This window comes from Antennarius striatus, chromosome 3 (assembly GCF_040054535.1).
Source record: "Antennarius striatus isolate MH-2024 chromosome 3, ASM4005453v1, whole genome shotgun sequence".
Taxonomy (NCBI): domain Eukaryota; kingdom Metazoa; phylum Chordata; class Actinopteri; order Lophiiformes; family Antennariidae; genus Antennarius; species Antennarius striatus.
The window spans coordinates 7,247,360-7,271,290 of NC_090778.1; the positions used below are offsets into that span (position 1 = coordinate 7,247,360).

The 23,931-nt window shown below is 41.3% G+C and overlaps 1 protein-coding gene across 1 annotated transcript in view; it reads left to right on the forward strand.

The window, feature by feature from the left end:
- The window catches only part of galnt9 (polypeptide N-acetylgalactosaminyltransferase 9), a 129,769-nt gene that overhangs the window by 9,420 nt on the left and 96,418 nt on the right, over nucleotides 1-23,931 (forward strand). Inside the window, exons 2-4 of the mRNA XM_068311164.1 lie at nucleotides 1,855-2,035; nucleotides 13,196-13,362; nucleotides 20,712-20,886. Coding sequence (XP_068167265.1) covers nucleotides 1,855-2,035; nucleotides 13,196-13,362; nucleotides 20,712-20,886 — 523 coding nt within the window. The remainder of the gene's footprint in view (nucleotides 1-1,854; nucleotides 2,036-13,195; nucleotides 13,363-20,711; nucleotides 20,887-23,931) is intronic.

Sequence of the window (23,931 nt, forward strand, 5' to 3'; positions counted from 1 at the left end):
ATGACCTTCTGGTTTCGTCTGAATAAATTTTAAATAAGGAAAAAAACAAAATGGAGTGACTATAAAAGATGAATAAGAACCAGACAGAACAATTTACTGCTTCAAACAGCCCACTAGGCATTATTAAAGCAGTTTATTTTAACTCAACAGCTATTTATAAAAGCAGATTTGCACATGATTTTTAAAACTTTCTAAGAGCATCATTTTGCTTCAGTGTTGTTTCAAAGTTAGATATGCAAACTCGCCATTGTGACATTACATCCACTGAGTGTTAAAAAAGTTATATCGAAGTGCGAGAGACATGCAAAGGTTCATCAAATTGTCAGCTGTCATAATGGAGAGACGGAAAAAGCTGAAAGCGGGGAAGTTGGAGGGAAATAACAAGAAAACGAAGTCGGCAGACATTTTTCTGTTTCCAACACTCATGCGGAGGCCCTGCAGACTCAAGTCTCCAGTTCTTGAGGGTATCTGTGTTATTGTGTGACATGAGCTTCTCTGCCAGATGGCTGGTCGGTGATGTGAACCCTACTCATGCTTGTCAAAATGCCACCGCATTGGCTGGTGCAGAGTGTGCTAAATCCCTCTCACAGGAAAAACCGGTTTGCATTCAGCTCCAATTACAAATCTTCAGTGGTACCCGAGGATTTGAGGCCATCCAAATATGGTGATTACTTTGCAGTTCCCAAAGGGGTGAAGCTGAGAGCTGAGCTCTTCATTGGTATGCACTGTTTACTTACTGTCTGTGTGTCCATCTGTATATGTGGCGAACAGACGCAGCTAGATCTTGTGTGAAGGCCACAGTTGGAAGCTTGGCATAGTAATTATCTGACATTGTCTTACAGTTTCATGGAATTTTAAAGTCAAGCATTAGTGAACCCGACAGAGGCGGATATGAATAAAACATAATTCTGTTTAATCAAACTCTTTAAATTTCAGGAACAATTGGCGTATATACATGCGACCGCATGCACGTGCAGCTGAGAGGGTCTTAAACTGGTTTGTTTTTCTTCATTTTAAAATACATTTATCAGAACAATTAAAAAGTAGTTCAGGCAAACAGCTGGATTGAGTTGTCTGCATAGGAGTTTAAGATGTTTTGTCATCACTCCCCAATACACTTATACAAACGTGTGGGAATGATGAGGTTAAAGCCTAGACAAGCTCAAAGATGTTCTGCTGCTGACAGGCATTTCTAAGTTATTGTGTGACGGAACTATGTTAACGTCTGGAGTTAAGATTTAGTCAGAATAAAGGGTCCTAATGGAATGATGATAATCCCGGTGGAGACACATGTCCTGTGAACCACCAGGCATAAATTCAAGATAGATTATCTCCTCTCTGGACCTCTGCTCTCCTATGCCCATGAACACACCAGCGGCTCCTGCTCCTTCATTCTCTTTCCACCTCACAGATATTTTCATTTGACTTTGGTTCCTACTCTGTAACAGATGCCACAGATTAGTGTATAATCTGTGGCATCAAATAAAATATTACACATTTTTGCTTGATATGTTTATGTATTGTACACTTGCTGCCATTCAGTTGGGGCTCAGTTACTTCTACTGCACTGCTGTGTGTTTTCTGGTAGCGTCTGTGACGTCTCTGTGTGGGTGCTGTGCAGATTTTTTCATTGACAGACAGTGTAATGATCCTCTATGAATGATCCCCACTTCGTCTCTGAACTGTCATACTCTACTCTCCTCACACTGCTGGAGAATGATAATCAGCTGCCCTCTGCATGGCCTCTCCTCTTACCTGTCTCCTGCTGTTGTGTGTGTACATCAGAATTTGCATCTTCACATGACTGTGTACATATTTATGATTGTCTTTTTTGTTGTCTCTTTTTATTGACAGGTTTGGCAAAGCCAATGGGACTTGTTGAGGGGCCCGGGGGCCTTGGCCAAGGGGGAGCTGCTGCTACCCTGGGAGAAGACAGTCGAGACGCTGAGGGGAAATATGAAGAGTACGGCTACAACGCTCAGCTTAGCGACCGCATCTCATTGGATAGGAGTATCCCTGACTACAGGCCCAAAAAGTATTTCCACCTCCTGTTCTATCTGTCTGTCATGTATATTCTCCTCGCGTTTACAGCTCTGCACCTGTTTTTATCCCCTTGGCAGACTTGCATAATGTTAGGGGTGATTGTAACTGGAAGGTTACCATTGAAATACCTCCTGCAGTTGATGGCTTCTATTTTTACAAGAAACATAATATACAGTAGGACTTTTTGTCAGGAAACTGGCATTTTAATTGCGTCTCAGAGCTTTTTCCTCTTCATGTATGTTTTAATGGCTTTTTTAGGTAGACCATGAAGTACATTCAGTGTGCTTAAGTAGTTGAAGCAAGAGGTGACTCAGAAATGATAAGCTGCTGGAGTACGCTGTTTAGGAGTACTAGCGTGTCCAGCAACCTCAGACCTAACCAGAATGCATGAACCATCCATTATTTGTTTGAAATTTACATCTGTGCTGCTCAAGAGCAGCATTTGAATTAAATACACCTCAGAAGACATTCAGTATATATGAAAAAACATCAGCAATTTATTTCTAGATAGAATCAGCAGGGTTTAAACAGTTCCAACAAAGCCTGTAGAGATCAAAAACTGTTTTTTAGTGGTTTGTATACCAAAATGAAAGATACAAATGTCACACTCATTAAATTTAATGACTTCCAGTAAGGGAACATTCCTGTTCACTTGGTCTATTACATTCATTTTATGTTGGTTCCCCGAGCTTCCCTGTGGCACATTACATGTTAGAAAACAATGAACGCAGAATGACATGAGTTCACCGGCACATGAACGTACAGATTGTTTTTGTTCTAAAAACACAACCCAGGCACTTTTTGTCCAGTGCTTCCATTTGTAATTCATCAGCAATGTTGCTGTTACCACCAGCATTGTTGGGGCTATGAAATGAGTGATTGTTGTTGTTTTTGATGTTCTTCTTCTTATACTAGGAAACCATGTACGACATCAGATAGAAAAGTTCAATCCTATCCCTATCCTATATTTCCTCTTCAAATACAACTCTGAATTATATTTACATGTAGAAATTAATGACAGTCAAATCATCCTCTAAATTCTTGTAGATGGTAATTTTTTTTCTGAACCACATTTTGGATTTTTTTTCCCCAGAGTGCTTCAGACACTGCGTGAAGCCATATGTGACTTTTTTGCTTTTTTGCTTGTGTTTAACAAGGTTATAACTAATGCTTGGAGTCTCCTTTTGAGCCCTTTGTGATGCAGATAATGCCGATATTTGAGGTGTTTGGTTCTTCGAACACACCTAGTTAAAATGATTTCCTTATCATGCTGCGCTGCAGAGGCCTGTGAACAGCCTGTCAGTTTAAATGAACCGCATTGCAGCAAGGAAACATGTAGATCAGTGGCTCCCTAGGACCAGCATTGAAAATCACTGCAAACAAAGAATTTTTTATTTAATTGGAGGAATTTTAAATCATAGTTTGGGCTGTTTGGGCAACAGACCCTCATGCATTTGTCATAACACTGTTTTTCACTTCAGCCACAGAGATGTGGATTAATGCAGTTCCAGACACTTCCAGTAGTGGAGGCTCCCATATTTCTCACGTCTTCTTTCTTTTCAAAAAGCAATACTGATTTCTATTTGCCTTTTAATCACAATGATGATGCAAACCAATGAGAGATGACAATAGAGGGAAACAAGTAATTTTCATCAACAATCTGGTTCACATCTTATCATTTAGGATTAGACTTGAAAAAGTGGTTTATCCCACAAAACAGCAGCCCATACAGCAGCACTGACACAGGTACTCTCTCAGTCATGTGACTCTGGCCTTGAACATCATAATGGTCCTCTGGAGATTCACAAGCCGTTCTTTTCTCATGTTTGATACTTTTTATCTTGTTCATCTGTCTCATTTCATAACTCCACTTAATCCTTCCTTCTTTCTTCTCTGTCAATACATTACGGTGCATACAAGGGCTTCTATAATAAGGTGTAACACACACAAATATTTTAGACACAGCTAATCCCACATGAAAGGATACGGGCAAGTGATAGTTAACAAGCTAATTTATGATGTTGGAATGAAAGTAATCTGTTATGTCATTTCTTATGAGAGAAACCCCGTGGACACCCAGCAAGAAGCTTTAATGGTTCTTCTTGAGGAAATTTTAGATTTAGAAAGTGAACCACGTCTGTGATATGGGGTATGCTGCAGGACATGGATCAGGGAGTGGGGTGGGCAATCAGTGCTGCCAGTAGCATTTACATCACAAAGTGTCAAAGAACCAGAGCGACAGGCAGGGAAACTGAGAGGAAAGCTGATGGCCAAGGGAGATTTCAGAGGGCTTTAGTGGGGATAACAATTAATTTCAACCACGCTGCTTTGTCCCATCTTTAATCAAGCAGTTCAGCAAAAATTTGATGAAAGGCAAAAGGAAGTGAATGTTGAAAGTTTTATGAGGTTGTTTGGTTTCAAGTGGTACAACTTTGTTTCTGGTGTTTGCGTATGATTTCGTCAGTCACTAGATTCTGTAGGCTCTTCTAATTTCTTATACTTCAAGATTTCTCTTTCTTCTTGATCTGTTTGCCTTTGTCTTTCTAATGAATCGTCTATCTGTACATCTATCATTATCTTGTAGACAAGATGACCTTGATCGTCTCGTCTACAGCCGAATGTTTGTGTTAATGACAACTATTCCAATCACTGAATCTTGAAGGGCGGTATGTTGGCGCAGTGGCTAGCATTGTCGTTGCACAGTAAGGCAGTTCCGGGTTTGCATCCCGCTCTGTGTGAAGTTTGCATGTTCGTGTCTGTGTGGGTTCTCTCCAGGTTCTCTGGCTTCCTCCCACCTCCAAAAACATGGGCTTCAGGTTAATTGGCCATTCCAAATTGACAGTAGGTGTGATTGTGTGTGTGTGCGTGTTTGTCTGTGTCTCTGTGTGACTCCGCGTCATGCTGGAGTCTTGCCTGGAGTTTTCCTCGCCTCACGCCCAAGCCAGCTGGGATAGGCTCCAGCTCCCCGCAACCCGTGACAGCGGACAAAGCGGTAGAAATTGGATGGATGGATGGATGGATGAAGCTTGTACACTGAATATATATTTGAAGTTGAATAGAAATAATTCAATGCTAATAAGATGAAGCAAAATTCATCCAGAAGTTGATAAGCATGAGAATTGTTTAAAGTGAGTGAAAATATACTAGTGAGTTTGAGCAGGCCATTTTTTAAAACCTTATTTCTGGAAGTGTTAATGACACCAAAGAATGTAAAACTACATCTGATGATCATTAAAATGCTGCATGCCTGCCTCTTGGACCCTGTGTGGACACAGGATGACAGTCTGTAGTCAGTACCTTTACAACTTGTCATTTGAGCAGACAATAGATACTTTTCCTTAGTGTGGGTCAGACGAGCTGAATTTGAGGTGTGAAACTGACCCCAGCCTTCTTTCTGTGTTCTGCTGCAGCTCTCTGCCTCATGCAGAAAGACATGACACAGTGTATTTATGTTCTGCCGGTTAAAAGGTGACTGCAGCATTGCAGAAGTGAGGTTAAATGCGTGAATCAGGAGCCTCCTGTCTAATGGGCTTTTAATTCAGCAGGACTCACTAAGTCAAGGACTTTGATGACTACAGGGAAACCATGATTAAACGACCTGCAATTTCTCAAGTTATTTTCTTTTTAATCCTGCCTGTCTTCAGAAAAAAAACAATTCATAATTATTAAAGTTGCAATTTTCCCTCACACAAAAACCTGTAATCCTCTTTTACTGCGAGCTAGATCTTTTTCTCCCCTGTGCCCTTCACCTCTAATGTGACATTGTTAACTTATAGAAAAGGGACTTAACTAAGGTCTATTTAATATAGTGAATCTGTGTCTGTCATTCTCTGTCCTTGGGAGGCTTACGTATAAGAGCACATTGGATTGTGGAAATAAAAACAATAGGCAGGAAGGCTGAGATGAGTACAGAAGTTCACAAATCTAACTTAAATGTAAAATAGAGAAATGTAATTTATGCATGGAATGTGATTTCCTTCGCAATTTCTCTTCATGCAATGAAATTATTCAATTATGCCTATAATCAGTTTTCACTTGGCAGATATGATTCATATTTTGTCAACATATTTGTTAAATTCAAACCTATTTTAAAGCTCAGTAGATGATCCGGTCCCTCATGGACCCTTTCCTTGTGCTTGTCAGCCGGTGGGAGGCTGATAGGCAGAAGAGGAGTTGAAGAAGCTGGCTTACCTCATCTCCTGACTGCATGATCCTGCAGACTTGGATCATAAGGTCATGGTGATGCCGGAGCTCATGCAGCAAGTTGTTGCTGTTACCAGTGTTAGAGTTTATCTATAGGATGGGGAACAGAGAAATGACAAGGCCAATTATTATGTTTATGGGCGGCAGTGGCTCAGCGGTAGAGCAGATGTCTTGAAGACGGATCGCCCAGCCATCAGTGGTTCAAATCCCGCTCCCGCCAGGACATCCCTCAGAGTGTGAGCTGATGGTGGGAGACGTCAGCTCACCTCCCAGCCACTGCCGAGGTGCCCTTGAGCAAGGCGCCGTCCCCCCCACAAGCTGCTCGTTTGGGGCGCGACCCCCTGTGCGCGACCCGTCACTCTGCCTCCCCCTACTGTTTGTGTGATGTGTTACTAATTGCATGCCTACAGGCCCCCAGTGTGTTGTGTTCAGGGGCCTGTATTCAAAAACGATGTGTCTATGCATGACTAACAAAAGACTGTAACAACATGCAAAAAGAGTGAAGAGTGTAAAGATAATTTCCCCACGTGTGGACGAATAAAGTAGATTTAATCTTTTAATCTTTAATCTTTTGAGGGAGTGCTCGTAGATTGGAAAGTTACAATGGTGTTACCTGCTCCTCTCAGGTTACGAAAGGTTAACATGAAGTCTGACAGCAAGTAAAGAGACCAGTGGGGAAAAAGTCAGAGGAAAGCTGGTGGAAGAGGAGTAGGGGGAGGTTTGATGGGAATGCATCTTAATCTGGAGCTCTGTTGCTGTCAGACCTTGTTCCAAATTAAAAGCTCTATCCACTGAGCTCAGTTCCATTACAAACAGACAAGTCGATCGTTCTTTCTGTTTTACTAGCTTAGACAGGCCACTCAAACCAGACAGGTAAGAATTTGACTGAGCGATAGCCCAAATTGGATACAGTAAGTGGGGCAATGGAAATACAATATCATTTAGGGTCTGGACACTGAAATCCCTCCTCACACTACATCTCAACTAGGAGTGATGAGCTGCCATATCCCCCATATTTCTGTAGCAATATTCATTAAACCTACCTTTTCACCAGTTGTGTAACTGAAAGGGAGTGAAATGTACATTACTTTTTTTTCCGCACAGAGCCATGCCATGGCTGTGTCTCTGTGAAAGAGCACTGTGGTGCAAGAAATCCCCCACCCAAAATCACTGCCAGATTTTTTATTGTATTTATAGATCTTGCATGGATGACTGAGGGAAGCAATAGAGAAATCTGGGAGGGAAACAAAGGAGGGAGCGAATAAATGCATGCAGAAAGACTGAAATGATACAGTGAGGGGGTTATCAGTCAAAACACTTGTTCATTTACTCTTACAGATAAAGTACCAGAACAGAGCTTAAAGCGCAGATAAGCAGCACACTCCATCATAAACAGACTCTGTGGTTTAGCTTTCCTTTTATTACCTCTGCTCTCAAATGCATGTGGGCTGTGGTAGTGGATGTGATTGATCACTTTAAATGAAATTAAGTTTTCCCAAGCACAAGCTTATTTGGCCACTGAGACTAGCAGCAGAAGATTGGCAGTTCTATAAATCAATGTCAATATTTAGATAAGGTGTCATGATACAATTTAAATAAATGAAGATGTTTTCAGTGCCTCTCAGGTACGTCTTTGGATTGCCTACTACTGAAAGTGTTGCAGGCAGCAGAGAGTTTTATCCTGAATGGATAAAAAATAAGTAAATAATGGTGTGTAGACTAAAAAATTCTATTAGGGTTAGTCAGTCTCTTGTATCACAAGTTAAAAGATCTCTTTCTAATTTTAGGTATGCCGAACTCAGCGTCTCTGGAGGCAAAGCTGTGACCCCTCCAGACGTCAGATATTAAGCAAGTGCACTTTGAAATCGAGTGACAAGCTAAGCTGGAGTAAAAAGTCACAAACAAAGGGCTAGAGGTCATACTAGGAAACTGGCTATAGGATTGCAGAACTGGAAGTTGGACAGTGGAACCTCTGGTGCCAGGGAGGTTGCAACAGGAATAGGGACACCTGCCACTTTTGCAGCGCTGATTGTTAGATTGCAGAGTAGAGGAAAGACAGCTAGTGGTCTGCTCCCTGTATAGGCAACGAGCTACTGACAGTTGGTTTGAGTGGCCATCGACTGACATGCCTTGCACAGGGTTCCAGGGAACTCTGGCTTCCTACTTGCAGGGAGCATTAAGACTAGTGGCTTACAGGAAAATCAGGGATCGGCATTGACCATTCTGCTGACGGGACATCCATCAGCTTGGTGAAAAGGCTGTATGAGCAGCTTCAACTCATGAAAGAAACCCAGAGGTTGATGGTGGATGGTCGCTTGAAAGCTCTGAGACTGGTCTTGTTCAACAGACCCCAGAGAACTGTCTTCACTCTTGTGTCAAGGGCTTTCTTCTCATGACTGGACCAAAAAATGAAACCCAAAAAGTTGATTGTACCACCATCAAAGTCAAAAGGATGGATAAGAGGTTCAAAACAGGTAATTAATTATTTCGTTATGAGACAATTGCTGGTGGAGTCTTCCTTTCATAAAATGAGTAAGTTTGTGTGGACCTGACTACACAAGAAGGCAGGTAGGAGAACCACAGATTCAAGAAAACCAAACAGAAACATGCACATTCAGAATGTGGCCGGCATACCTCTGGTGTTTCCGAGCAGTCAGGAAGAAAAGCTGAAACTTTGGTTGACCCTGGTGTTCAGGCCAGATCCAATCTTAAAGTCTTGTGTTATACAAATAGGGACAACCTGATAATGTTTTGGCTAATTTGAATTTTGGGTAAATCAAGGACATATTAGTCAAAGAGAGGCAATTCCCCACAGAAGCTGACAGTGCTTCCAAGGGATGGTTAACATGCTGGCCTTTCATCCAATATTGTAGTTCAATATAAAACCAATTCTCTCACCTCTAGTTCCCACTGAAGAATATACAGCCTGTATTGACCATGTCTTCCCGACCACATTCACAAGTACACATGTTTTCTTGTTTTGTTTTTGTAAAACTGGCAAATCATTACACCATTATCATAACTTATTTTGTTCACATTACACGGCTACATCTCACAAGATCACATGGTGGTGCCTTCATAACATCCTCCAGAATGGGACATTTATTTAAATCCTTCAGCGTGTCATTTAAAAAAAAAAAAAAGAAACACAATTCCCCAATTAGTTTGTATTTGAAAACTCCTGTATTATGAGCCTGGCCTAAGCAACTGTTTCAAGGTAAAGAAACAAGAAATCCAAAAATAATCTGATGGACTGTGTAACAACTGGGATCTGAACACAGCTATGAAGGAGACTGAAAGGAGATTACACCCATTTAAAAAATCTGTGACAAGAGCGTTGGGGAACACAGAGGAAGAGGAAGACACAGGACAGCAAAAGACAAAGCAATGAGTACACAGCTGTGACTGTGATGTTAGCCTTACCCTTAATTTTTTTTGTTTTGGCTTTGTGTTGTTTTGTTATTGCAACAGGATGTCACTAATGTCTCTTTAAGAATCAGCAACCACTTTCAAGGTCTTCCACCTCTATACGTAGTCCATTTTCAATTATGTTGAAGTTCAAACTAAACAAAAATGCTATTAAAGCTGAGACACTTGATCTGTAAATTTTTTTTAACCCTTTTCACTGTAAAAGGGTCAACAATAGAACACAACAAGATGAATAAGATGTGAAATGTGCAAGAACTGAAACTGCAAGGGATCAATGAACAACTGAAGTTGATCTGGTGTGTAAATCACTGCCCACATCTGGTGCATGCGACTGAAGCAGGCCGTTTTGTTTTAGTTTTTTTTTTTTTTTACATCCAAAGCATTTATTATGCAATGTCACAAGTAAATAAAAGACCATCTGCTGTGCCATCCGACAGTATTGGTGCTTCCTTTCTCACCAAGTTTTCATCATTTAACACACACACACGCACGCACGCACGCACACACACACACACACACACAACCATTAGTTGTGAAGTGTAAGGAGGATTCCATTAGATGCAGAAGGGAGGATGCAACTTTAGCACCACACTGGGATCCATCTGCTGTATGGCTGCTGCCCCCCCCCCCCCCCCACCAAGCGGATGCCGCTGAATCAAGCTGCCAGTTCCCTTGGTTGTCAGGGCGCTGACGACTAGCAGAGTTCAGGTGACTCATGGCAATATTCCTCCACATGCTACACCGAGCCCACTCGCATCTGCATCTGGACAAGGAAAGCGGCACTGTGAGGATCCTTTTTCTAGATTTTTCAAGAGCCTTTAACACCATCCAGCCCTGTGTACTACAGGACAAACTCCTACGAATGTGAGTGGACCCCGGCCTGGTTGCTTTAATCCAAGACTACCTCACCGACAGACCACAGTTCGTCAGGCTAAAGGACCCCACGTCTGATACTATGGTCAGCTGCATCGGTGCTCCACAGGGGACTGTCTTGTCCCCAAACCTCTTCTCCCTGTACATGGCGGACTTCTGCTACAACTCAGAACTGTGTCACATCCAGAAGTACGCAGATGACACAGCTATTGTGAGATGTAACCGGGACAATGAGGAGGAGGAGTATAGATGCTTGGTGAAGGACTTTGTTGACTGGTGTCACAGCAACAGCCTGAAGCTCAACACCTCGAAAACTAAAGAGCTGGTCATTGACTTCAGGAGGGACAGACCCCAACCTAGACCAGTTCTGATAGGAACAGAGAAGGTGGAGATTGTGCAAACCTATGAATATCTTGGGCTGCGGCTAGACAACATGCTGGACTGGACCAGCAACACGAGGCAGCTGTACAAGAAAGCACAGAGCAGGATTTACTTTCTGAGGAGGCTGAGGGCCTTCAACATCTGCAGGAAACTCCTGTGGATGTTCTATCAGTCAGTCTCTGGTCGCCAGCGTCCTGTCGTACGCTGTGGTGTGTTGGGGAGGGAGCGTGACTAAGGCGAACCTCTCCAGGCTGGAAAAGATGATCAAGCGTGCCAGCTCAGTGGTCGGGATGAAGCTGGACCCTCTGGCAACAGTGGCAGAGAAGAGAACCTTGGACAAACTGCTAGACATCATGGACAATGTCAGCCACCCTCTGCTCACCGTTACCAACAACCAGAGAAGCCTGATGAACCAGAGGCTGTGCCTCCCAACATGCAAGACAAGCAGACTTAAGAACTTGTTCATCCCCTGAGCCATTAAACTGCTCAACTCCTCTCTGGGGGAGATGAAGAAGAAGGAAGTCCACACAAGAGCTGAGGGATGACACAAACAATACAGCAAAAACAATGCAAACACTATAGAAATTTCACTATACCCATGCTTAACTAGGCCTGTTTATTTTTTATTTCTATGCCTATTTATGATTTTCTATTTGTATATTCTTGATAGGTTATTTATTAATCTTTCTATTTTGGTGTTGTACTACTTTCTATGTGCTTGTGCATTCTGTGTGCTTTTTCTCTGTTTTGTGTACTCACTGTGATGTGTACGACGGAGAAATTAATTTCCCTGATGGAACCTCCTTAAGGGATAAATAAAGTTATACTCTACTCTCTCGACTTTAGTATACCCAACCTCAGAATTGAGATATTAACATTCTTTTAGATATTAACACTCACTTGTACCGTCACATGTAGCTAAAACAATTTTAATTATGATAAAGTAGGCTATAGCATCAGATTCTACATTAAGTCATTGTTGATCACCTCCAGTAAGTGGATTCAGAATAGCATTTAGTTATTTAGGATAGGTTGTATGTGTTTTAATAATGGAACCTGTCGGTATACATTTCTGTAGCAGCTGTACTTTGAGGTTCAGGGTGATGAGACAATTAATTTTAAAATAATATCTTTTCCAAGTTAAATTTTGTAAAATGAATTGTAGCCTCATCCCTTGTTTGTCACATCTAATAACCTATGACAATGAATTGTCTCCGTAATATTTCTCATAAATGGTCTGTCACTTGGCAAATGCAATAAGTTACTTAATGATCTATCAACACCTCTCTTGATGAATAGGAATTCAAGTGCCTAATGGAATTAAGTAATAATGAAGGAAACGCAGATTTAATTATCTACCTTGTCAATAATGCTATCCCAATATTACACAGCTAACTTAAAAACAAATTCTTATTCACAGTCGTTCCATTGGCTTCCTCTTTATTTGTGCATAATGAGTCGGTGATGCTGAATAACGTGAAAACACAAGGAAACAACTGCAGAAGACATAAATTGCAGCTATTGCTTGTGGAGCTGCGTGGAAAGCGTCACAAGATGTTGCTTATTTGTCTCTGTGTGTGTGTGTGTGTGTGTGTGTGTGTGTGTGTGTGTGTGTGTGTGTGTGTGTGTGTATGTGTGTGTGTGTGTGTGTGTGTGTGTGTGTGTATTCACTGTAGCAATGGGGAGCAGCTAGGTGCCTGCTATAGTGAAAATGGTTACATTATACTTTCAGAGTGTGCTCATCACAATAATCAAATATCTCGTACAGGGAGCTGCAGCTTCTTAAAGTGTTTTGTTGCTTCAAATGATATTTTATTGAAATGCTGTTTTTGCCATGTTAGTTTGGTGCCGAATTAAAAAAAAAGTTATCTATGATTTAACTGTTTGTTTTGCATAGAAATGTATGGTTACATGGGAATGCATTAGCAATATCTAACTGAACAGTGGTTATGTGAAAACAAGTAGCTTTAATCCCAAGAAGGAAAACTATGAATGTAATTTACATCCATCTGATGGGGCCAACTAACTGTAAATGTACTGTAAATACAGTATATTTACTAGGAAGTTGCTGTGGATGTAGAGTAGTTGTCCACTTATCAGAAAACCGGTAGTCCAGTACCAGACAATGTGTAAGCCAGGCAACTAACTGGCATGTAAACATCTCGTAACACTTCACAAAACTATTTATCAAACAAACAAACATCAGGCTGTTTTAGCGATGGCAATAATAATAATAATAATAATAATCTATAATTCATCCTTACAGGTGTAAACAGTTGACATATCCAGAGGACCTTCCTCAGATCTCGGTGGTCTTCATCTTTGTGAACGAGGCGCTGTCAGTGATCCTGCGCTCTGTCCACAGTGTGGTCAACCATACACCAGCACATCTTCTCAAGGAGATCATTCTGGTGGATGACAACAGTGACAGCGGTAAGACCTTTTCTTTCATCAAAAACATTAATCAATACATCTTGGTAGTGATCGTGTTCCAGGCTTATACAGTACGTTCTGCTGGGTATCAGTTTATTGTAATCGATATCTCATCACTCTGGAAGTTTGAAACAATACTTTTCTGACCATTTTTATTTTTATGCATTATGGGTAGTTGTTTTTATCTAGAAGTTTATCCTGTTACAGTTTGAATGATAAATCCTGTGGAACCTATAGTCCGTCATTGTCACATGCTGTAGGTTTGCTTATTCAGTCGAGATAGCCACCCAATTTATCATGTTTGTGTTGCTGGGTGGAATATGAACTCTGCTATCTTACTAAGAGGAGTTAGTGTGATGTTTTTGGATTCCAGCCAGAGCATTTGTTCTTCTTAGGCTGTGTGTGTTTTGGTACGTGCATATGTGCTGCTGTATGAAGGTTTATTTCTGGGATTTTTCTGCACATTTGGATTTGCGGACCTTTGATGGGAAAAAGAACCCCTGAGGGTCAACTCTTGAAAGTCAGGTTTTGGAAGAGCTTTAAAGAAAGATGGAAATTATCTTATCTTGAATTACTGTGTATAGCTATCTCCATAACAATATGAGCTAAGCTTAGTTTTCTCCATAACATGATGCCCATAGCAGAAGATACTGCTAGGTTTTTCATTTCTCAGTGAACTAGATTGCATTTGTCTCTTGGCCCTCCTTCACTTGGCACGGAGTAATAGGCTTGACTCCCTCAGGCTAGCAAAGGAACAGGGTGAATCAAGAAGGCTGAACAGGAGTCACCATTGGCTCATCAATGCTCCCTGCCGATGTGCTAACTTCATGCTATTTATGAGATATTTATATTCCTCTCATAACATGGCAGTCTGCTTCACTCTACACTTTAGATTTATCTTTTTTTTGTGTTTTATCATTTGCCTATTCTCCCTTCTTAAAATACTTTTACTGTAAGAGTGTAAAATCTCACGGGTCACAGGTCTACTGGAGCTTGTCCCAGTTGACTACGGGCGAGAGGCAGCGTACACCTCATATAAGATTCCAGCTCATCAAAGGGCCAAAAAAAATCTAGCTACATTTCACGTTTTTGGAGGTGGGAGGGAGAAACCAGTGAAAACCCATGCAGAGGTGGGGAGAACCTACAGCTCTGCAGAGAAAATAATCAAACCCGGTTCTTGCTGTGGGGAGACAGTCCCACCCTCTGTGCCACCGTATCCCCAACTGCCTAATATTTGATGAGAAAAATGTAGAAAATCTGCAGTAGCAACTCTCAGAAGATTGAGAGTGCATAAGATCATCACCAGTAGTCACTGAATCTACTGAACAGATGAATTCTTCAGTCTGTTTTGAGATGTAACTCAGTTTTTGCTTTCTATTTAAAAGAAAACTACAGTGTCATGTTATTGTTAGATGGACATCCTCCATTATGTTAAAAGCCTAAATCATGAATCAATCAGTCAGTCAGTCATCTTCAGATTACCACCGCAATATCCACCGCAGCGGGTCACGGGGAGCCGGAGCCTATCTAGGCGGAATAGGTCGTGAGGCGGGGGACACTCCGGGCATGACACCAGTGCACCGCGGAGCCACACACAAAGACACACAACCATGCACACACACATGCATTCCTACGGGCAATTTGGAACGGCCAAATAACCTGAAGCACATGCTTTTGGAGGTGGGAGGAAGCCGGAGCACCCGGAGAGAACCCACGCAGACACGGGGAGAGCATGCGAACTCTGCACAGAGCGGGACTCGACCCGGGTCCGCCGTGTTGTGAGGCGACAGCACTAACCACTGCGCCACCGTGCCGCCCCATAACTTATTTTAATTAAGTTTTCCTTTCCATATTCCTGTTGGAGTTTTACTAATTAATTTTGATGTAGTCAAATCAAATACTCATTATGATGATATTCAGAATTTTTATTGAGCATACATACCTATATATTACTGTCACATTTACCAGGTCATTGAATCATTTTTTAGAGTGTACGGTGGATGAAGCGGCAGAAAATGAATGAATTTGTCTCTGTGGGTGTTTTTTTTTCTCTATCTCAGAAACATCAGCCACCCACTAACAATGTGTCTTTTCACATCTTCATAATTTTGAATCAGTCATATCTAGAGCAAATCAAAAGTTTAAATATACATTTTCAGTGTAGTGGTAACCTTTGAAATTTAGGGAATTTTATTTCAGTCTTTTTAAAGTCTTTCTTTTTGTTAAGGATACATAGAAAGACTTTCATTAGCATTTGTATTTATAAATTATGAGGCAGTGTCATCAGAAAAAGTGGTTTGCTGCCATGACTCTTAACCTGGAGGGACCGGGGGATTTACTGTCTTGACTGTTGTTTAAATTGTCTTCATCAGCAAATGTCTTATATCCTGATATTTCAGTCGCAAAATTTGTACCACATTCCCACCAACTAGACCCTGTGGATCCACCCGTTCTGCCACAATAAGACTTCAGGCATGAAAACTCATCAGAACTGTTAGAATGAAGAGGTCACACTACAGAGGCTGTTAAATGGTAGCAACCAGCAAAAAACGGAACTGTTCTTTTTTTGCTGCATCTTTAGTGATTTTTGCCTTTTGCATCAGAATATTTGAGCGGTCTCTACAGTTTGTTTCCATCACATCTGTCGGTGTTTCCACAGCCTGCTTTCTTTGGTATGTTTTCATGAGATGCAGTGGAACCTCTGTCTTCATCCGTCAGTGGCCTCTGTATGTTAACCATCGCTGATATTAATTTGTGAGGATTCGTGAGCTGTTTCTTGGGAGCCACTCTGCTGTGACCGTACCATAATTAACATGCAGGCCAGACTGCTTGACCTTTTATGGCTGTTTCTGTCTGTCCCCTCTCATTAAACAGGGCTCTGTGAGATGAGAAGAGGAACATTACAGCCACATTGGCACAATACATCCCACACAGGAAATACGTTGGCGTCTGAATCGTCACGCTGTTCCTTTGCTGGGACAGCCGGTGACATTTATTGGTGGCTAAGAAGTTTATTCATATACTTCTATTGGTTCTAATGGTCTGAAATAAATTCACTTTCCCATTAGAGATCGTCGATTGCATGTATGAGGCAGCCTGACACCGTGTCGTTGGCATGATAGCAGCCGGTTTGGGTTTAATGAACCCGATAAGATTCAATCTAAGCAAAGTGATCGCTTTGATTCATATCATGAAAGCAGGATATAAACTGACGAGTGTGGCTTATGTCATTGAATTTGAAATGGAATTTAATCAATTTAAGTATTTTATATATTAATTCAAATTAAAGCATGTAAGTGGGGGATTTGCTCATTAACATTCAGCAGGAAATTTGCCTTATTGTGACAGCTGTAAGATAAAAATGTGGAATATACCTTGTTTCTATTCACTGTGGAAATGTGTTTTTAGTCCATTTGAGCTGATTTTAGTTCCTTGATTCGATGTTCCATTAAAAAATGTGCTGCCTTCATATGAGAAAATCAATTACAAAGAACAAGTAACAAGCAGGAGTTAATTGAGAAAGTAACTCACACAATCATACGATGAAAACAACTGTCAGTATTCAGTTATTTAGAGAGCAATCCAATCATCCGACATTCAGATTAATACATAAACAGCAATGATGAGAGAAGAGAAACATAATTTAATTCACTTTAGAGAATCATGGTCTATTTTACTATTCATAATTCAAGCAAAATCAATCAGGTTTATGTACAAATTTTAAGAGTTGGGTAGACGAGTCTAAAAACATCAACTCATTTTCCATTTAACTGTTGTGAATAAATGTTGCTGGCACATACATTAGTTTCATAAAGCACAGAGCTTTCTGCCAAGATGTTTTCATCTAACTTAAGGTAGACCTCAGTGCTCCCTTTGGCTGTGTTTGTTAGATATTTACTGAGGGCCGGTAGGTCAGCTTCAGAAAAAAAAAAAAAAGCTTTAACACTGTTCCATAAACCACAGGTCACTGTGGATTTATGGACTTGTCTCAGACACTACTACCGAACCAGGTCTGAAATTGATTGGACCAGTGAAGTAACCATATGTGAACTGGCTCACCAAAAGTAATATGGTCTTCAAAATATGGCCAAAAGTAATACGACACTTCTCGTCTTGGCGGAAATGCCTCTCATGAATAATATCCAAAGGACTTGTGTTCTAATATGAAACAGAAATTCAGTTATTTTTAGGATGTTTTAGATTTAGTGAGAATAAGAGGTATTTTATGTGAGGAGGTTTAGCAGCGTGTACTTAAATGGATATTTTACCACAGTTTAAATAAAAACATATTCATTAGCTCCCTACTAGCAGTTTACACAATCATCCAATCTCACCGATGGAATTCATAGAACTCACATTCTGCGTTAATCAATGCATTGTTGGATAGTTATTTGTTCCTCCACACTGTGGTGCTGCTTTGCCTTTACAGTTTATTCCCTGCTCCATTACTCTCCTACAATGGATGCAGTCCAATGAATTTCTTTCTGAGGAACAGACAAATGCCCATAATTTTTCTTCTTCCCACCAAATCCTGGTAATTATTACACTATAACAACATTCATCATATTGTACCTTCAGGCAGTGATGTGCGGTGAGGTTCATGGCGGGTGAGGCACTGATCTCATCATAATTAGATTTACAAACATATGAACCTACAGTTTAGCTTATTCACCATTTAATTATCAACAGTGAGTGGGTTATTTTTATAGTCTCAGAGCAGAATTATTTACACGTACAAACTGTAACACACAAATATGGTTATTTGTGTGTTACATTTGATTAAGAAATAAGTTGTTATGTTGTTACCTACATGTTTCTTTATATGTTATGTTTACTTTTAAATGAAATCCTTCTGAATAAAAGAAGCGAAAAAAATGTGAGTTGAGATCTGTAATCCTCCATTTTTATAGTAAGGCAAGGCGAGCGGAAAATAAATTAATGGCTGTGGTTTACTGTCACTTCTACGGTTGAGGAAGAAGACTCCTCGGCTGAATACCTGGGATCACCAGCGCCCCCTATCAATGAAGCACGACAGCATCGTGCCTCACGTAGTGCCTTACCCAAGCGGTTTCAGAACCGCTCAACTCGAAATACGTTACACACATGCAGCTGTTGACAAAAATAACCACTGTACATTATATATACTATCTACATTATGGAAATTTACTTCAGAGAGCAAACATTTTAACATTTTAATAGCAACATATAGAGAGATAGCATTACGGGCTCACTGTATAGCATGCCAGCACAGCGAGCTGAGCCATTGCACAATCCATGGTGAAGCTCGGCTGGCTGGTGCCTCACCGCAGGTCTCTTCTCAGTATTTCAGCGGTAAATGTGAAAATTCAGCGATTTTGAGTCAAAATACCCTAAAATTGGTGATTTTGAATAGAAAATAAGTTTATAATACGCATCACTGGATAAATATAACCATCTAATTTATTTCTTCCATTTTTCATTTTTTTTCTCTCATTATGGCAGGTGAGACCGCGCCTCACCTGCCTCCCTTGACCGCACGTCACTGCCTTCAGGGTAGGCTGATGATGAAGGACACCTATTGCACATGTTCAAAACCACCAGCAGTGTATAAAGAGACAAATTGTAAAGGTCTTTGGACCCTTAAAGAAGCACAATGTGGTTCTAATTCAAATGGGAATCCTATAAAGTTGAACCTCATTACTAATGACTGATTTCATGACATTAGTAGTAAATATTTGTGCTCAGCGATGCTTTACACCAAAGCACAGCAAAGAGATGAAATAGGAAATGTTTCACTTTAATGAGTGTAGCTTGCTCTGGATCAAGTGGTAACCTCCACTTGAATTGCGTTTCAGGCTTTCACCTTTTTTTTAATTCCTGTTCTTGCTTTTTCTTTTGATTTGCAACCTTTTGTAGATGGAAGAGGTTGGCCAGCACAGTTCCTCTGGAAAGCGTCCAGAGAACCATTACAAAAGAATAAACAAAACCTTATTTGTATATTGTTATTGCTATTCTGTTAAGTTTAACCTTCTTTGAACACTCACAATGTGCATGAATCCATGCGAAGCTTCTGAGAGAAAACTGGAACGAGACTAGGTGCTATGTGATGAGCAACAAGCCAAATTGATCAGCAAGAATCAGTCTCATGGCTTTTTTTTTTGTTTTGTTTATGTCAATCTTAATCTGTGAAGTGATAATTTACTACACTTGGAATAATAGTGGAGTAATAAAAATTACATCATTGTTTGGACACGAAGACGTTCAATTGGGTATAAGAGTGCTTAAATAATTGTATGAGTTGTTTCTTTCCACCTCTAACACCAGAATGTCACAATGGACTGTATTTACCTGTCACAATGCTAACCTTCCTGCTGGCCATTTGTCCACGTTTAAGAGAAGTGCACAACTGTCATATAACAAAGGACCCAGACAGACAAAAACAGACACAAAGTTCCACTGACTCAGTGGGTGCTTTATTTTGGTGTCGAACGCGAATACCCATTTTCCTCAAGGGTCACTGCTTTTCATCCCTGCAGTATTTTAAGACATTCAGCTGGAAAAATACTCCTGACAGCTTCCACAGTCACTGTGTCTCCTCAGGCCAGCGCTCCACACAACAGCTTTACAGCAGATACATTTAAAGGGGAATGTAAAGCCACCCAATGTTTTCTATTAACATGAGGAAATGTTCATATTAAGAGGGAAAAAATTGTTTTAGCATAATCTAAGTGTTTTTGTTGCATAAACTAAACCTCGTAGGACACAAGCAAAAGGAAAACAAAAGGCTTCCAGATTCCACCAGACCATGTGACATAAACTCGGCAGGTGAATGTAATGATTCACTCAGTAAATTGGATGGATGGATGGATGGATGGATGGATGATGGATGGATGGAGAGATGCATCCAAATACAATAATCCAATTTACAAGCTACATTGCTGAAATTGGCACATTTTTATTTACTTCTATTTATAATCTATTCAGAGGCTTTGGAAACTGAAGATTTGTTAGCTAAGCAAAAACACATTGGTTTTGAGCTGCAGATTTCAAAGGAAGGTGGCTGAAATAAGATCTTGGGAGTTCCTAATCAAAACCACCCTCAATGGTCCTAAGCTTCTGGGGTAACACGATATCGTTACAACCTTTAGACGCTGACATGATTGAAACATACTGAGTTTCTTCAAACGTTTCATCAAGCTTTGAGAAAGTTACTGCTCTAAACTCTGCTTAGATTCAAAGGCAAGCAAGGTTAAATCCATTTATTGGGTTATCTTGGAAACACATTATCATTCCCCTCAGGTGCCCTGTTAATGTTGCCACACTGTCTATTGGGTGTCATTTAAACAAATCTCCTCTCTAATCTCTTTCAGTGGAGCTGAAATTTAACTTGGACCAGTATGTGAACAAACGCTACCCTGGCCTGGTAAAAATTGTGAGGAACAGCAAGAGAGAGGGCCTCATCAGGGCCAGAATACATGGCTGGAATGCAGCCACGGCGCGGGTTGTGGGCTTCTTTGATGCTCACGTTGAGTTCAACACTGGCTGGTAAGATAAGGTCATGTTTAATACAACAAGCTCTGAACTGTTCTGGTGTCCTGTCTAACTTTTTCCTTTGTAGATTGCTTTTTTATGTTTCCAGCAGAGAAGGATGCCATGTAAGATTATTATCACTGAACTTTTCATTTTAGTCTCCCCTTTCAGCATTTTGACATGGCCCCAGGCCATCTTCTCACAGATTGCACTTTTTAAAAGACTGACCCTTTTTATGAGTAAGGGTTTATATTTAAGTCACTGTTAAGTTTTGATGGGGTTTTGTTTAGAAATGAAGGAGAAGTTTCACTACTTGTCTAAAAAATTCCCACTCTTCAAACACTGTGAAAAGCAACAGGCTATGTAATTAAAGCGGGCCTCCACATATTTGAGTGAGCTTTTCTTCGTTATTTCATGTGTGGTCCCTAGGCTTATTTTGCCTAATGAAAATAATTTTGAGGGTCCCAGTCCTACGTTTACCTGCATCATTTTATCTGAGTTACCAGTAAACAAGTCACTCAAAAGATGTAATGGCCACCTGATTCAAGCCTGAAGTGCAGTTCTTGTTGTTTCCCAAGAAGCTTCCTGGGAGGACAATGGAAGGAAAGGGACAAGGAGAAATGAATAAAGAACAAGGCTGTTGGAGGATAGCCAAGAAAAAGGTTTCAGTTAGAAATTGCATCTGGATTTGATCAATCGACCCTGGATGGTGTTCAGCTAACCGCCCACCTGGGATATAAACAACTGTTAATAGATATGTTAGTAATCAATACAATTTGAATTTGTATGAAAACCAGAGGCACCACACTGACCTAAGGATGTGCCAAAAATTCAAACTGTTTCCACTCAGAATCATAACTCATGCTGAACCAAAGAGAAATTAGACACAAGCTGCTGCAATCATTGCTCTGATTTATATTCCTCCAATTTCTATATTAGTTTTCACAGACACACAGATTTATAGAATCAGTTTGGACTTAATTTCTATTTTTGAAATATGATTTTACCCACAAACAATGAATGAGTACTTGACGTATGTTTTAAGTGAAGAAAAAAAATTGTCAAGAAGAAAGAGATGAATCAGTTTGGTGTATTCAGTTGGTATTGCTTGTTCTTGGAATATGAATACAGATCTTTATAGGAAATAAGCTCAAATAGATACAAGCTATGCACAGTTTCTAAGTAATGCAATGTTCATACATATTTCTTCACTTGCCACAAATAAGACAACAGTCCTGCCATGCCAGTTAAAACAGGCTGTCTGCTCATTATAGTGTATTGATTGGTTCAGGTCTTAAGGAGGTCAGGATCAATCCTGTTTATTAGAGACAATATAAAATCATGAAATCCCAGACATGATCCTGCAAAATACTTATCCTGTCTATCAGCCATTTACTACACAATCATACACGCTAACCTTGTGACTCTTGTGAAGGAGTGATAAATCACACTCTTACACTGGAGGTGCTCAGCCAAAAACCATTGCCCAGAGAGAAAGTTGCATCATTGCCAAGGTGCACTGTTGATAATACCCCAGTGGTTCCCTCATCTGTTTCCCTGTCCGTTCTCACTGAAAGATAGACATGCATTACATTTCCCACACAACCCTTTCACCTCCAGAAAAATTCTCTGCTCTTCAGTTCTTTTGCTACCCCCCACAGACACACACAAACACGCATGCACACATTATGATGTCATATTGACTTTGATTATGTCACAAACACACTCCTCCCACATACCCACCTTCCCTTTTTGTTGATAATCCATCATCTTCATTTTCACTTTTGATTTGTCAGGTTAAGATTTTTGCACAATGTTTTATGTGTACTAGAACAGCTTTGCTATGACTTTTCTACAAGTAGGTGCTGTCTGCAGAGATGCAATTTTGGTAGGATTCTTCCAGACGCTCATTCATGTTGCATCACTTACTTGTATGTGTGCGTGTGTAGTGGACACTTGGGGGAGCTGTCTCACACCAGACAGGCACACGGAAGGTGTGACTTTACGGGGTTAAAGGATGTGATAGGGGAAGTGGGTATTTAAAGGGACTGTGTTGGTTGTTGTGGCACGCTTGTTAATAAAGACACTGAACTCACCCGTACCCTTGCCTCATTCCTGCGAACCTCCACATTGGTGACCCTGACGTGATCATGGATGCCAGTCGCGACACCCAGCAGGGTAGTTCGGCACAGGTTCCTGCCGCTTCTCCCGTGATTTTTGCGGCTACAGTTAAGCTGCCGGAGTTTTGTCAGCATGACCCCAACATATTGAGGCGCAGTATCACCTCTGTGGGATCACAGCCGATGAGACCAGGTTTACCATGTGGTCTCAGCCCTGGACTCCTCTACCACCCGCCGCGTCATGGGGCTGTTGAAAGACCCGCCGCTGACAGGGAAGTATGGCGCGCTGAAGGCAATGTTGCTGCAAGTGTTCCAGCTATCCAACGCCCAGCGGGCGGCGAGGCTGCTGTTGCTCAACGGCTTGGGGGACGCAAAGCCCATAGAGCTGATGGAGAACATGCTGGCTCTGATGAGATCCGGTGATACTTCCTTCCTCTTTATCAAGCTGTTCCTCTGCCAGCTTCCACCGCCGGTGCTCTCGCCACATCATCTCTCACGCGCACGAAGGATTACCGAGGGTTGGCGGAGGAGGCCGACAGGATTCTGCTGGCGTGCTGTTGCTCTCACGTCTACACGGTGCTACCGGGACAGCCGCAGCCCCCGCCAGAGGATGGAGCTGTGCCAACCATGGCCGCGTTGGCGGTGCGCCGGACGGACAATTGGGTGCTCTGTTTTTATCATCGCCGTTTTGGAGCAAAGGCAAGGCGCTGTATTCCGCCCTGCTCCTTCTGCAATCAGAGAAATATCAGGGCCAGTGCTCAGTAGCAGCTGTGGGCACTGGTGCGGCGGAACGTCTGCATTTCGTTGAGGACGAGTTGTCCAGGCGTCGCCTGCTGGTGGACTCAGGCGCTCAGCTGAGCTGTTTGTCAGCGTCAGCCACGGATGCCCTGGCTGGCGGCGTCGGACCCCCGCTGGACGTGGCGAACAGGATGCCAATTCG